Consider the following 15711-nt stretch of genomic DNA (forward strand, 5'->3'; position numbering starts at 1 on the left):
CAGCCAAGTTACCATCCAAGAAGAATCCCCAGGGCAGCCTTAAATGAATGAATCTGTGTTTTTGAATTTTATTTTTTCTTAATGTAGCTGGAAAGACATGAAAAAAAAATTACAAGATATGCCAGGGCAGGAAACAAATTTCTCCAGAACTTGCAAGATCTACATTTGAGAGCAGATTTTGAAGGGTATTTTGGGAGAACTATTTTTTATTGCCTGAAACTCAGAGAACTAAGAGAAGCAAAGAGTTCCTGGGAAGCTGGCTGCCCTAGCAGAGGGACTAATACGAAGCAGACTGAAGCATGTGGCAGAACTTAGTGGGCTAGAAAAAGTCAGCAAAGAATTTGGAACTGAGCTGGTAGAGCACAAATGAGGTTCCAGGGCAAAGGCTGCTCTTGTTGCTCTTTGGAATTTAAGTGTTGCTTGGCTCGAAGACCAAAATGCTGAAATTTATTATCTGAAGTCCAGTGTCAGACCAAGGTTGTGCTGAGTGAACAACTAATGTGGATTTATTTCCACACTGAAAAAACAAGGTTGTGGCCAAGGACAGACTCTGCAACACACAACTCTCCAGGGGGGTTGGTGCTCCAAGGCTCCTTTTGTAGGTAGTGGAGAAAAAAATCCCCAACAGCTTCTTTAGGTCTGTGTTCATCTCCTTAGGTTGTAAACCAGATCTGTTACACTGTAATCTCAATATTTCTAATTAAATCAGGTGAGTAACGCCGAGAGGAGACAGTTATCTACCAGAAACATTATAAATGTCTGCAATTGATTAGCAATATTTCATATTTAGAGTCTTAACTGTTCCAACTAGAACTTTTAGCTAAGGTATTGAAAACTGTTCTGCCAATCATCTGAACTCTTACTTTAAATCCAACACAAGGCATTATTCCTGCAATAAAATAATTTCTTTGAAAGGAAAAAGAGAAACTTAAATCACTGACAATTATTTGGTACATCTCTGATAATTATTTGGCGGATCTGTGTGAAATAAAAGCCATTTAACCACTTTTTTTTTTTTTTTTTTACCTCTGTAAAGATAAAATAAACACCCCCTGAATATTGAAGAGGAGAATTCAGGAAAACAGTTGTGATAAGATTCAGATATGTAAAACACATTTCTGTTGAATAGCACTACTTAATATTCTTCGGAGTTCTCCGATAGTTCTTTATATAACCAAACCCACCACTGGTTTTATCACTATTGTTAATTAGATCTCACTAATACTCTTCCCCTTAACAAATGCCCATCAATGAAATTACTGCAATAGCCCTTAATAATTTGTGTGTGATTTTTTAAACTGAGGTTTAACAGCACTTTTTTTCCTGGAGTTGCCGTATTTTGCTAAAGAAGTGATAAACCCCAGGCAGGATATTTGCCACAGTACCAATTATAGTTGCCTCACTGTACAGCAAATTATCTCTATTAAACACAAAGATCTCTATTAAATTCATATTAGTTTATATTAAAGATCTCTAATATTAAAGATCTATATTAAATACAAAGATTAAAAAGTCAAGAAGTTGCTTGAAGCATTTTCTTAACATTCTTTCTATTCTGAGCTTTTAATCTACGACGAGCTACACAACCTGAACCCCAGCTCAACTTCCACACAACTTACATGGATACTCAGACAGAGAAAGAGGAAATTCCCATTTTTCCTGAATTGTGGGCAGTCCCAAAGAGTCTTGGAAGCTGCAGGCAAGTCCATGTTTGCTGCCTGTGTCCATCTGGCTTGGTGTGACCTCCTGGGAGCAGCACATGGCTCCCCCAGGGCTCAGGACAAATGGACAAAAGCTCTGGCAAGGAGCAAAGTCAGGACCCTGCATTTTAGCAGAGGAACTTCCAGTTGTTTGAAGAATCAGGGGATGAGATCCCCCTGGGAACCTGTCCTTAGGGACATAGGAACTGGTCAGACCTGGCAGCTCTTTAGGGACATTTTTCTTGGGGGAACAAGAGCTCTCCAATGCCATGTGTAAGAAATCAGGCAGGACAGGCAGGGACTGGGAATGGCTGAACAAGGAGCAGCTCAAACTGAGGAAAAAGGATATGCACAGCCAGGGGAAGCAGGAATATGTGACCTGGGATATGGCTTGGATGGGTACTCATTTCCTAATTTGTTTAGAGAGTCACACAAACACAAATATTAACATCACTTACTGCTCATTTTCATAATACAGCTTGCCAATGGCCCAGGCAATGATGATTGGGCAGGGAATACCTGTAGGAGCAAAAAAATTAGGAGTTAGTCATGGATGGATGGATGTGTCCATGGTACCAAAGTAAATTCAGATTTGTGTGAGGAGAGTCTGAGTTGATGAATGGGAGACTCTAAATAATAGTGGTCCTATCTTGGTGTGCTTGAGACATCACAACTGCTAAGACCTTTTAATTTATAAATGAAAAAAGATCATCTCAACAAAACTTTAGTACCAGTAAGGAAAGTTAGTAAAAATATTAACAAGCACAAATAAACACCTTCCATAGAAGTGACCAGAAGTATTTTGGCTGACTTAAAGCCAGTTTTGGTCCCTTTTCATTTTCCTGCAGCTGTTACAGCAGAATCTTAAAAGACAGTACTTGGTGTTTAGGTTTTTATTTCCCAGGCTCCAAGAAGCTTGTAAATATACTGGGATCTCTAGATGAAGTACAGTTTCAAAACTTTCAACAATTTTTTTGAGTTCATTGTTCCTTATGAAACATGATTGTGAGAAAGAATAGCTTGAGATCTCGAAGTATCAGAATTCTTGTTTTTTTTCTCTTTCTGAAGGATCCAGCTACTTTTAACTTTGCAGACATCAGTGCACTCCCTAAAAAGGGAGTGGGTTTGGGTTAGGCCTTCCAAACCAGCTGGTTTAAAGGGGATTTGCTGGAGGAGGCACCTGGAAGGGAGACAGAGTAAATGGAAGTGGCCTCCTGATTCACACTCAGGCAAGGGGATGTCAAAATTCAAAGAGGAGATTTTTCCTTCTCCATTCCCCCTTTAACTTCTCACCTCAGGAAACCCCAAACAAGTCCAGCCTCATCAGCTCCATCCCCCATTCCAAAGTGCTGGTTCATGTCTCTGAAACCACTGAAATCACTGAGGTGAGTGCATGCACACTCCTCAGTGACTCTCACAAGTATCTGCAGTGAGAGTAACAGGACTTAAAAAACCCCCATGGAGGAGCAGAGGTGCATTTGTCTCTGACACAAATTTGTCTCTTTTAACCTTCCCACTTTCCATTCCGTGGGAAATGGGGGCTTTGAAGAGATGGAAAGAGAACCACGACACAGAGGGGATGGGGCTGAGTTGCTGAGGGGTCATCTTTAACTTCAGCAAGGAGTAGAGCAGCTCTGATCTCCTGCCCCATCATCCCTGGTGGCTTTCTGTGCCCTTCAGAAAATTGTGTTTTGTTTCATCCTGTTACCACACACTCAAAGGGTCTGGTGCACTCATTTCCCCGTGTTGTTGGGAGGAATGGACAGAGAAAATGGAGCCATGCCCTCTCTCCTGAAGAAAAACATTTTACTTTTCCTTGTTAAGTGAAGGATAGGGATTTGAGAATAAGACTGGTAAAAAAATGTGCACGAGGAGGCAGAGCAGAGCCAGAATGCACCCACAAAGTGGCTGGAAATGTTTATTCAGCTCACAGCACTCCTACATGAGTAATGAGAGACCCAGAGGATTCTGACAGAGGTAGGGAGTGAAAACACCAGCGATCAAACCAGTCTGTGGGTGTGTGAGAGCTGTGTAAGCAGCTGATTTTCCAGTTTGCCGAGAGAATTGAAAACTATTGGGGAAAAAATTGAATCAACTCCCCAAATAAACATTTTCTTTCTACTACAACTCCTCTTTCCTCCCATTTGATTTTGGATTGAATGACATATTTTGTTTCAAAGGCTGTTTCTGCCTTCAGAACTGCAATCCAATTACTTCTGCAGAGAGGGAGAGGCACTTCTGAACAAAATGTCATTCTGCTTTCACAAAAGAAAATATTGGTGACTTTTTCCCACCTTTCTTCCTTCAACAGAAAAGAACTGCTAGATTCACTAGTTCTGTTTGACCTTAGACTTTCATTCAAGTGAACAAACTCTCCACATGGGGTTTGTCCTGCCAAACATCTCCTGGCAGAGTTCAAAACATGGAGATGTTGGTTGGGAAGGACCTCTGAAGGTGTTTGCTCCAATTTCCTGCTCTGAGCAGAGCCACCAATACTCACCCACCTCAGCCAGGGCTTAGCCTGGCTGAATTTTTAATAACCCCAAGGTCAGAGGTTTCACAGCTTTTAAGTCACATGTTTCAGTGTTCCACCATCTGTTGGTACATTTTCTGTTTCCTTGACATCCAACTGGAACCTCCCAGCCTGCAGGTTATGGGTGTTGTCCCTTTTTTTTAACATCTGCTGTTACCAAGCAGAATTTGGCTCCATCATCTTTGTAATTATCTTTCAGATCACTGCTGGTACCAAACAGATCCCTCCTCATCTTCCTCTGTGCCAGATTAAAGCAGCTCAGCTCCTTCAGCCTCACATCACAGCTCGTGTCCTTTAGATCCCTGATCACATTTTCAGAATCTCTCCAGTTTTTTCCACATCCCTTTCTGACCTCAGGAACCATAACTGACCACAGCATCCCAAAGGCAGCTTTGCCACAGCTGAGTCTTTGAGTAGCCCCAAGGACAGTCCAAAGATGACGTGTGACTCTTTGCTAAAGGCTGTTTTCTAGGAACAAATCCCTCAGCAGCTGTGGAGCTGGACTGGCAGATAATGAGGCTCTTTTCCAAATCAGCTCCTTGCTTAGAAGTGTCTGCTCAGACTGAGTGGTCCAGATTTCACCCCAGGGGGATTTATAACATTTATTCTTGCCTCTCTTTGTCTTTAACACTTTAGTTCCAGATACCACAGAACACCATTTTAACCACAAAGGTCACTTACACCATCCTATGAAGAGAAAGACCCATTTCCTCAGCTTATCAGTGGAGTAGGTCATCACTATAGCAGTGTGTAAGTAGCAGCCTTCCACAAACATCCAGAAGAAGTTGGTCACCACAAAGTAATTGTAGACAGTGGTAATACATCGACACCAGGGCTGGAAAGGGAACAGAAAAAAAATTTTTAAAATCATGGTGAGAATATTTCAAAGATTCTGTATGTTGTTATTCCCTTAAAAAAAATCGATGGTAGAATTCATTCATGGGATGCAGATTTATCCTGTGGCTTGGAGTCACAGTATTTTAGGTGCTGACAGGAACTCACAGATCCATCTGTGACCTGCTGAGGCTGGCTTTGACCATAACATGCAGGATCTGCTGTATTCAAACCTGTCTGGAAATTTCAGGTTCCAGAACAAGCCTCCAAGAGCAGCAGGTCATGTCACCACAGGTGAGCTGTGTCAATGTCATGGTCTTGCTTGGTTTCCACTGAGGGGAAGGAGCACAACTGATATTTAAAGAAAAAAAATACTTAAAGGCACGTTTTTATCAGCCAGTTTATCCCCTCTGTTGCTGACAATGGTGATTTATTCTGTAAATCACCCCATGCCACCAGTCACCTCTGAATTTTGCCACAACCTCAACAGGAATTTTTTGTAAAATGTTAGAAAATATGTTTTTCTCTCCACAATGGCTGTGCAGTGAGAGCACAACTGTGGGAGGCACAATTAGCTCCAGATGGGAACATCCCAGCAATAAATCACAAGGAACTGAGGGTAATTTCCACAGTACTGCTCACCCAGGTCTGGGAAAACTTCCTTCTTACCAAGCACACATCGAGTGCATTCCCTGAAGCACAATTCTCATTACCTGGGTTCTCTGCTATCACTGATTTTGGTCATTTTGGTCTCACCATTCTCCAGCTTTTTAACTAACTCTAGTGAAGTATTTCCAACTTTTACCCTCAGTAATTTTCTTTTAGCCTTCATATGCAGGAGATACTGATGGTCTGCAGGCAGCCAGCAGAGCAGCAGATGCACCACCAAGCCCAGTAAAATTCTGAGGTTTAAGAATTTACTGGGCAAGAAGCACAGTCACAAAATGACAGCCCATCCACAAGTTGTGATCACTACTGTGTATTGAATGGAAATAAAAAGAAGAAATATTTTGGATGTGTTAACGCCTTTATTTCTGTATTATTTCATTAACATTCGAAATTTAGTTTGGCTTCACCCTTAAAATAGGATTAAAGCCCAAAACAACCCAGAAGCTTAAACATTTTGTTTTCAAATGTTTGTTTAAACCACATTCCCTTCCCTTCCCTTCCCTTCCCTTCCCTTCCTTTTCCCTTTCCACTGTACAAAAAGAATTACATCCAAGTCAATTTTTCCTGTGTCAGAACTAAGAGGAACAGGACGGTGGATTGGGAAGATTCTGACGAATTTTGAGCAAGTCTTTTGTGGATTTATTAAAATTGAATAGAATCGAAAAGAATTGCAGAGCTCATTAGTTCACACCTTTCTGTTTATTTGATGAGGATTCTTGATCCCCACATGTATCCACCATTAGGCTCCAGATAACTTCTTGATTTTTTTTGCCAACATTATAAACTTAATGCAAAATATTTCCACACTGATGTTCTGTATCTGTTATTTAATCTCCACTGATCAGCACAGAAGAGATCACATCAATAGCTACAATAAATGATGTTCCCTTTCATTCTGCTGGTGTTATTTTGACTGACTTATCCCACAATCACATAACAAAGTTATCACCAAGCTTGTATGAAGCACCTTTCCCAAAAAGGCTGCAGAGAAAAGATGAGTTAATGAAAACTGGGGCATGTGATGATCCATCCTTATATTTGGTTTGCATTTTCATTGTCACTTGGTGCTCACATTTTAAGAGGTATTGGAGTCCTGTCTCCAACAGATTTTTTCCCTAAATAACTGTAAAAATCTCAATAAAGATTTGCAGCATAATCATGAGGGCAAGTCACACAGCATGGAACTGTTGACCATAAAGCTCCTAAACTCCATCTTCTGGAGGGTGAGACTGCCAGAAGCACAGACAGAGCAAACACTGAATTAACAGAGTTTACATTATCTCAAAGGGGCATCTGATGAGTAATAACAGAGATTTATGCATGGACACCTTCTTTATGTGGGCACTAATGATTTCTCTATTTGTTTTCCCGAAGCATGGGACTGAAGTTCAGATGTCAAATCTTACATTTGAAGAGCTAATCAAGGATGATGAGTGCCCAGCTGACACTGGAATGAAAGGAAGCATGGAAATCTCTCTGAGCATGTCAATAAGTGTCCCTTGAACTATCCACACAAAGAAACTCAGCATCCTGAGCTCCAGGGCAGGGCCCTGCCACTCCCTGCACTCACCTCATTGCTCTCGTGGATGTTGTGATCTATCATTTGAAGCAGAAACCACATCACATTCCTCAGGATGAACGTGGTGATCAAGTTCCAGTGGATAATATTCCGCAGGCATCTGATACTCCTGAGTAGGGAAACACACTGAAGTGAACATATATAATGAATATATCCACACACACATCAATAACCACACAGAACGAATGAGTAAATGCTGTTCATTGCACAGTTTATCCCCTTGCAATCCCTCTGTTATTATGTGAAACAGGAGGTTTGTGTTTTTGCAAAGCCACGTACAACAATTTGTCTTGACAAGACAATTGAATCAAGTCAAGCAAATGAAACTGCTTGGATCTACTGGAAAAAAAAAAATCAAGCATTCATACTGTGATTTGATCCTTGGTTATTAGTTCTGCTCCCCTTCCCTCCATCTCTAGAACAACTGGAATTTATAGAAAAGCCTCTGAGCAACCAGGCTGCTCTGGAAGCTGCTGAGTGGTTCACAGGAGGGGATTTAGTGACAAATATTTGTGCTGGAGTGGCAAAGCTGGAATAGTTTACATTTGGGTAGTTCTTGAACAGGCTCACCTGTGTGAGTTTGAATTAATGCAACAGGAGAGCATAAACTGCCTGCTTTTCAATCCTGGGCTTAGCTGGCTTAAACTTTTACCTAAAACGAGGCAGAGCTGCACATCCTCCTTCATCAGGAAATATTTGTGTCTGGTTTTAGTCCCTCCCCAGCACCCATTCAAGTGCAATGTAAATTATGAGCACAATGTAAAATATGAGCTTCAGTAAGCTGAGACACAGTGCCATAAAACAAAAGAGGGCAACCTGAAATATACTTGCTGCTGGAAATGGCTCCAGGAGGCAGCCAGGGCATGATGCTACTGCCAGAAAACAAAGCATCCCTGAAGCAAGACAGAGTTACTCGTGACAGGTTCAGTCATTTAAGACCAGAACATTTATCTTCTAATTCTTTCTGAACTGGTAAAGGATGGCAAGTGCCAAGTTGCAGCATTGCAGTTACAGAATCTTCAATTTAATGATCTTTTCTCAGCTCAAAGCAAACCCCTCCATTTATGAAAACCACTTCCACAGGGGTTCAAACAGCCAGAGCACTTCCTGGGATTTGGCAGTGGCCCTATCAGGCTCCCTGCTTGCCAGGGAAGCTGTCAGATAATGTGGGACAAACACAGAAAGTGGCTCAAAGCTGCTCAGCTGGAAGGGACTGATCTCACTCCAGGGACAACAAAAAGAGAGGCACAATCCAGAAGCCAACTTTTTGTTGCCTCAGGTCTTCTGCAAGGCAAACAAGCCACTCTTCTTAACAACAAACACTGTTTTCCTACCATAAAACACTCGCTGTACTGTTCTTAGGACTGAATGAGTCAGTCACAGGGCCAGAAGCAATTCTGTGATGTCCTTCAGCCTCACAAATCTCTCAGAGATTTGAACCAATTCAGCAAAAAAACAAACAGAAGACCTCCCACATGTGAGATACTTACAGAGAGACACTCAGAGGTATAACCCTGCTAAGCCAATGTTAAAATCACCTCTGAGATTAACAAGTCAGGCTGCCAGAATGAAATTGGTATTTGGTTTGAGAGCCTCCGTGACTCATGATGAGTTAATCTGGAGAACAAATCTCCAGCTGCTCAGACCCCTTCTCTTTTATTTAAGCTACAAACTCCAAAACGCTGCTCTCAGACATGTCAGACCCGTCTCACTCTGAGAATTTCACTTTTAACAAAAGGCTGAGGTTCAGGGTTTGGATTTCAAAGAAATGGGGCAGCCAAGCTGCCCATGCTGAGCCTCAGGAGAGTACCAGGCTCTGAAACATCCTGCTCAGGGCTGTCTTCTGTGCATCATCCTGCAGCTCTCCTTCACCTACGTGTTCCATTCACTCCCTCCAGGTCAAGGAATAGCAAATGAAAGGATGAGTCTGAAACATTGCTTCTAGGGAGAGAAGGAGGCAGGGGGCTAAAACTAAGGAAATTCAGGTCAAACTGTGAGTTATTGAGATGAAATTAATTGCTTTTGAGAGCTTTAGCAACAAAACAGATCTGGCACACTTGCCACCTGAATGTATTTCTTGGCAAAGGTAAGATAAAGAAGTGGGGTAAAAAAAAAAAAAAAATCCTTGCTCCAGGCATCCATTTAGATAGAGATATATTTAGATATTTTTTAGTTTAATCATCCCATAAGCTGGAACATCACTAAATCTGGCTAGGGGAAATCTTATTGCCACAAGATTTACAGCAGGACATTGGACTGGACACACAGGCAAACAGGATCAAATAAAGAATTGTAGATTTTTGGATCATAAAAAATATTTCCCCCCAGGAAGATCCCAGTCATCAAAACCACACTGTGTTCTTTGACAAACTCAGTGGACTTGATGATCTCTTCTTTTCCAACCTTAGCAATTCTACGATTCTCTGTTTTTATCTAGTGCCTAGATGATCTTTGCCCAACTTACTGCTTCTTGGTTCCTATTGGTTTTTATTCTTTGCCCATCACTCTGCATCCTTCAGACTTTTAGTGATGTCTGTACAGGACCCAGAGCAAGAGGGTCTGCTCTGTGTTGGAGACCCCCAACCTTAACAGATAATTATCAAAACACTCCTTCTTTTCAAAAAGCCCCATTTGTTGAGAGAAAGTGTGCTCCTGGTGTAAAATTAAGTGTCACATTCATATTTTCTGAAAAATACCAAAACTTTTCTCCTGGGAAGCTGAGAAGCCCCAGAGAAAAAGGAAAACAATTTTATCTCATTTGCTTCTCCTGTGTTTTGCTGCTTTGGAATGTGTTTGGAGATTGTTTACCCATAGGTGATTGTTTCATTGGTTTCATGTGAATTGTTTTGTCTCATTGCCCAATCAATGCCAAGCTGTGTCAGGACTCTGGAAAGAGTCACGAGTTGTTACTATTTTTATCTTTTTAGCCTTCTGTAAGTATCCTTTCTGTATTCTTTACTATAGTACAGTTTAGTATTCTTTAATATAATATAGTATCATAAAATAACAGATTAACCTTCTGAGAACATGGAGTCAGATTTATCATTCCTTCCCGCCATGAGGGCACTCCACAAATACAATAATTAAGTAAATTATAAATGTGGCCAGCAGCTGGAATTGACCAAAATGAAGCCTGAATCTTTGGCTTTAGACCTGGAACAGGGACAGCTGGCTGTCCTGTCCCACTGCCTTGAGCAAAAGCCATATTTTGGGTATGAGTAATCTCACACCACTGCCCCATTCCCTTCTGGAGACACTGGGTGTGTGGCTTGGATGGTAAATAGGTGCTTTCACCTTCTAAAAAACTTCCTCTCTTTGGGGCTAACAGAGCCATGAAAGATAATCTGAGAAATGTCTGAAAGTGTCACAGACTTTCTCAAATAACTCAGGCAGTGATGTGACCCCAGGCACAGAATAGTTTTAACCTTTTCCTTTTTTTTTTTTTTTTTTTGTTTTTTTTTTTTTTTTTTTTTTTTTTTTCCTCTCATTTTCTTTTAATAAGAGTCCCAACTGGCCATGGAAAGTTTGTTATTGTTCACAATGAGCCCAGAGCTCACGGTTCTGTCTCCTAACTACCACCAGCACAGAAATCAGTGGCAATAATGCAATTCACAGCCAAGGGCAGGGAAAGCTTGAGAAATAACTGTGTTAGGTCTGCAGTGGGGAGGGAGAATCTGCAGGATAATCAAGTGTGTGGAGGCTGCAGGGCACAGCAGGGCTGCAGTCCACAGAACAGGGGAACAATCTCTTGGCAGGCCCCTGAGAAAGCTGCTCTCATTTTCAGGCACTGCTGTGGGTGCAGTTATTGTAATTTAGCAGGTGTAAAGCATCTGGTGGGGTGCTGAGGAAACGGTGTCCTCATTCCAGGCTTTATTCACGTGAGACAGCTCTGCTGGGCTCAGGAGCTCACCCTGTGCACAGAATTCAACTCTGCAGCCAGGCTGGAGTCTGAGGTGGGCACTGAATGAAGGACATTTCCCAAACTGGGCAACAAAAGTGCTGAACACCAGGAGACCTGCAGCACAGCTGATGTTCGCTGAAAGGACAAAGCTGACCTTGTCACACTCATTCATCTCAAAGCCTGAGGGAAAAAAGAAAAACCTCAGAATACTCACAGGAGTCATTTATCCTCCACAGGTCTTTTCCTGGCTCTTTGTAGATAGGAGGTAGCTGAAATTTATGAGCCTTAATTTAAATGTAAATACCCCTGTTATTCATGAAAATTACCTGTCCCATTTTGAAAACTTAAACACTCATATCAGTCTTCTATGAAAATGAGCCCCACAGTTCCTTTCTCCTTGATTAATTATTGGCTTTGCTCTGTGGAGTGGAAAAGTAACCAAACCTGGGCTCCAGGAGCAGCAATAAGCGCCCTCACAGGCAACACAGGAGAAGAATATTCCCATCACTCTGCAACTGGCAGGAGGTGGAATTTAAAACACATTAAGCTGTGATAGAAGTTGGTGAACTGAGCTTTTCTGCAGGCACAGGGGGGGTTGGCATGAATGAATTCCCCCAAAATCCAGAAGCTAAGAAATTCGGAGCTGTTCTTATCTCAGGAGGGGATGTCACAGTCTGGGGGTGGTGGCAGTGGCAACATGAAGAAAATGAGAGCACAGAGAGCAGAGAGCTGTCTCTCAAGAGGGAAAGAATCATGTGAGAGAGGGGAGAAATGGGAGCTGAGGGGTCTGGGTGCTGAACTGCTGCTTCACACACAGTTACAGCACTGCTGGCAAGGAATTGTGACTTACAAAGCCATTCAGAGTTCCCCAGCCCAAAGGATCCAATGATGGAAGGTTTCCTATTCCTCTTCATGTCAGGTAACATCACTTATGCCATTTCCACTTGTTTTACAAGGCTTGATGTGTGCAGAATGGAGCAAGAACAGCAGCACAAATCACCACCCCAGAGATCCTGAAGGCTGGCAAATCACAAGACACCACAGACTGAGGCTACGGGCTTCCACTGAGGAGGAATTAATGATTTCCTTCCTATTCTAACCCTTTTCAGACAAAAATCACTGGTCAAAGCTTTGGCTGGACTCCTGTGCTGGCTCTTCCCTGCACAAGATGCATGGGTCTGAGGATGGGTGGAATAAAGAAAGAAGTTGCAGCAATTCACTGACCACAAACTTAAAGATTGAAGTCAGAACATAAAGACATAAGAACTTCCATGTTCACCCAGACCAATGTGTCATTTAGTCTGGGACTCAGTCCCTGTGGGGATCAGTAAAAGTTAATTTGGGAAAGAGCGCTGGAAACAGGGGAGCTGAGCAGCAAATTGGTCCTATTTTTTTTACCTCCTTGCTCCTGGCAGTCAGAAGATATTCCTGATTCAGAGGCTGCATTTAAATGCATTAAATGACCTCAGTGATGGCCCCAGCTCCTCCCAGGAGTCACTGGACTCCTTTTGTGGTTTAGGTTCACTGGGGTCAGACCATGGATTACTCCACTAACATGATGGACTGAAGAGCTCATAACTGGTTAAGCACAGTGGAACACCTTTGTCTGTGTGGGTTCCTCTTCTCTGCTTGTCTGCCCACTCCCAAGGCTGGATCAGGAGGCATTTCCTCATAAATGCACCCCTTCCTGTCCTGTGGGAGCTGCAAGGTGAAGGAACAGAAAAAGCCTGGATCTGGACAGCAAGAAACTGCTCGTCCATGGGCTGTGGGAGCAAGCTGGGAGGAGTGCTTGGTGCTGCACCCTGCAGTCACACAGTTCATGCAGCAATCTCACTCCTGGCTGTGCCTGAGAGCAGATTTTGGGCAGGAAATATCCCCCTGAAATACAGCAGGGTCAGACAGGCACAAGCAAGGGGTGTGTGTCACCCTGAGTGAAGGAGCAGGCAGAAGGAAAAGGATTTCCTTGAGAAAAGGACAGACAGTGTCTGACATGGAGAGAAAAGATATCGCCACTGGAGGCATCTTGGCTTTGTAAAGGAAGGGTGGTTTCTTAAGAACCAGTTTTTCCCTGCTGAAGGGTATCCAGGGACTTCCTCCTGAAAGGGCAGGAGGTTCTGACGAGGGCCTGATGAACAGGAGTCCTGCTGTGGGTTTAGCAGAGGTGTCCTCACCTCCTCATGTTTTCATGTCCTCATCTCCTCATGTTTTCATGTCTTAATATCCTCATGTTTTCATGTCTTCACATCTTCATGTTTTCATGTCTTCATGACCCAGACAACTGGTTAAGAGATAAAAAGCACAAATACCATTCTCTATCCTTCCACTTGGAGGGAATGATGAAGGAAGGAAGAGGAAGAACCAGCAGATCATCAATACCTGGCTCCGAGCATGGTGTCACCAGGAGAATTTTGGGTTTTTTTCATCATGGGTTGGTCTACATGACACCAAATCTGTTTCAAAGGCTGATGATGTGAGGCTCTGGGTAGAGAAGTGCAGCAAGTGACAGCACACTCTCATGGGAGACTGAGTTATGAAGTGCCTTGTTTTATATGCAGAATTTTTCTGCATATAATTTTTCTGCCTTTGCAGAAATCTGGGGACAGCAGTAGTGGAGATTGTGCAGAGAAGGGAAACAAAGCTGGTGAAGAATCTGGAGCACAATTCTGATGAGGAGCAACTGAGGAGCTGGAGGTGTTTAGTCTGCAGAAAAGGAGGCTCAGGGGAGACCTTCTCACTCTCTAGAACTCCCTGACAGGAGGGTGCAGCTGAGTGGGGGTCAGGCTCTGCTCCCGGGGGACAGGGACAGGACCAGAGGGAACAGCCTCAAGTTGTATCAGGAAAGGTTTAGATTGAGTATTATGAAAAAAGTATTTGCTGAAAGAGTGGTCAGGCATTGGAACAGGCTGCCCAGAGCAGTGGTGGAGTCACTATCCCTGGAATTGTTCAAAAAACATGCAGATGTGGCACTTGGGGACAGGGTTTAGTGGTGGACCTGGCAGTGCTGGGGTAATGGTTGGAGTCAGTGATCTTAGGGGCCTACTCCAACCTCAGTGAATCTCCATGTTCTGTAGGAAGATGTGTGTATTCCAGTGAATCCAGAGTGCCAGAGCCTGTCTCTGGCTGTGCTGGCCAAACCAGATGAGATTATCTGGGATCTGGGATGAGCCCCCCTCTCACCACACACACACAGAGCACTCAGCTCAGCTCTGCAGCAGGTTGGACATGAAGAAGCAATTAAGGTGAAAGCCAACACGCTTCTCCTTGGCCTTCCTAATTAATAAATCAAGGGCCATGTGTATTGTGAGAAATTGCCCACAAGAACCCCTTTATTTGACCTGAGAACAGACCATGTTGTTCCCTGACTCAGTTTCCTACCACCGGCATCCTGAACTACCTCACATGCAGGTGTCAGAGCTGGGCTTCCAGAAGGAAAACAGCAGCAAAGGGGGGAAAAAAGCAAAATTCTCCAGCAGCTGACTGCAGCCTGGGTCAGAGGTGGGCAGGAAGAGCTTCTGATTATTGGTAGAGAGAGGATGTCCTGCTTATTAGTTCCACCAAATGACCTTAATTGTGTGATTTGATAGAGAAAGCAGAGAAATAGAAACCCCATTCCTTTTGCCTGCAAAATTGTGAGATCTGGAAAGGCAGAAAGAAAATCACATCAATCCTTTCTGTAAAGGTGGCCTCACTGATTCAGAAATGGACATCTATAAATAGCCCTGGTAAAACTGAAAGAAGCTTTCTGTTGATTTACTGGGTTTTTTTCTCACTCTATCCATACATGGTATTTTTCCTCTGGGATACACAGAGCCACTATTTTCTGATTCAAAGCATGAGACAAACAATTAACATTAACAATCATAATAATGTGCCAGAGTGGTTGAAAGCTTGCTGAATCAGTTGAATCATCTGCATAGAAAAAATTGCAAATGAAAACTTTATTAAGGAAGCTTGGAAACCTTCTATTAATTCATGTAGTATTCCATTAATAATGATGTTCAATTAAGACTGCTGTCCCAAAGTCTCTCTGGAAACAGCTGATAGGAGAAATAGGAGTGCACTTTGCTGGAGCCCTTCCCATCCCACGATTGCTGGAACACGCCAGGAGAATCATGGACAATACTTAAAAAAATTATTTCCCCTCTTTAGCCTTTTCTAGGGCAGGCAAAGCACATGCACAACCCATAAATGGCACAGAGTGGGAAGAATACCTCACAGCAAGTTATTTCCCAGGCTCTGTGCCTGTCAGGGCCTATTTGCTTTCACCCACATGGAAGCATCCCCTGAGGTCCCCATGGTTTCTTTCCCTTGTGTGCTCCATCAGTGCACATATTCTGGAACTGCTAATGCTTCCAGATGGGAACAGCAGCTGGAAAGGCTGGCAGGGAAAATCAGCTTCTTGGTGGCAGTGGCCTGGGGGAATGTAAATATTCCCACAGGAAAAGCAAGGGAAGAGTGGAAGCCTGGAAGGAGGTGACAGCGTTATCAGGAGGAC

General features: G+C 43.0%; 1 protein-coding gene across 2 annotated transcripts in view; it reads right to left on the reverse strand.

The window, feature by feature from the left end:
• The window catches only part of CRHR2 (corticotropin releasing hormone receptor 2), a 143553-nt gene that overhangs the window by 36200 nt on the left and 91642 nt on the right, over positions 1 to 15711 (reverse strand). For both annotated transcript variants that reach the window (XM_041408874.1, XM_041408875.1), the window contains 3 exons: positions 7307 to 7424; positions 4915 to 5068; positions 2159 to 2219 (listed from right to left, as the gene is read on the reverse strand). In XM_041408874.1, coding sequence (XP_041264808.1) covers positions 2159 to 2219; positions 4915 to 5068; positions 7307 to 7424 — 333 coding nt within the window. The remainder of the gene's footprint in view (positions 1 to 2158; positions 2220 to 4914; positions 5069 to 7306; positions 7425 to 15711) is intronic.

This window comes from Onychostruthus taczanowskii, unplaced genomic scaffold, assembly GCF_017590055.1.
Source record: "Onychostruthus taczanowskii isolate IOZ18803 unplaced genomic scaffold, ASM1759005v1 scaffold3, whole genome shotgun sequence".
NCBI classification, from domain to species: domain Eukaryota; kingdom Metazoa; phylum Chordata; class Aves; order Passeriformes; family Passeridae; genus Onychostruthus; species Onychostruthus taczanowskii.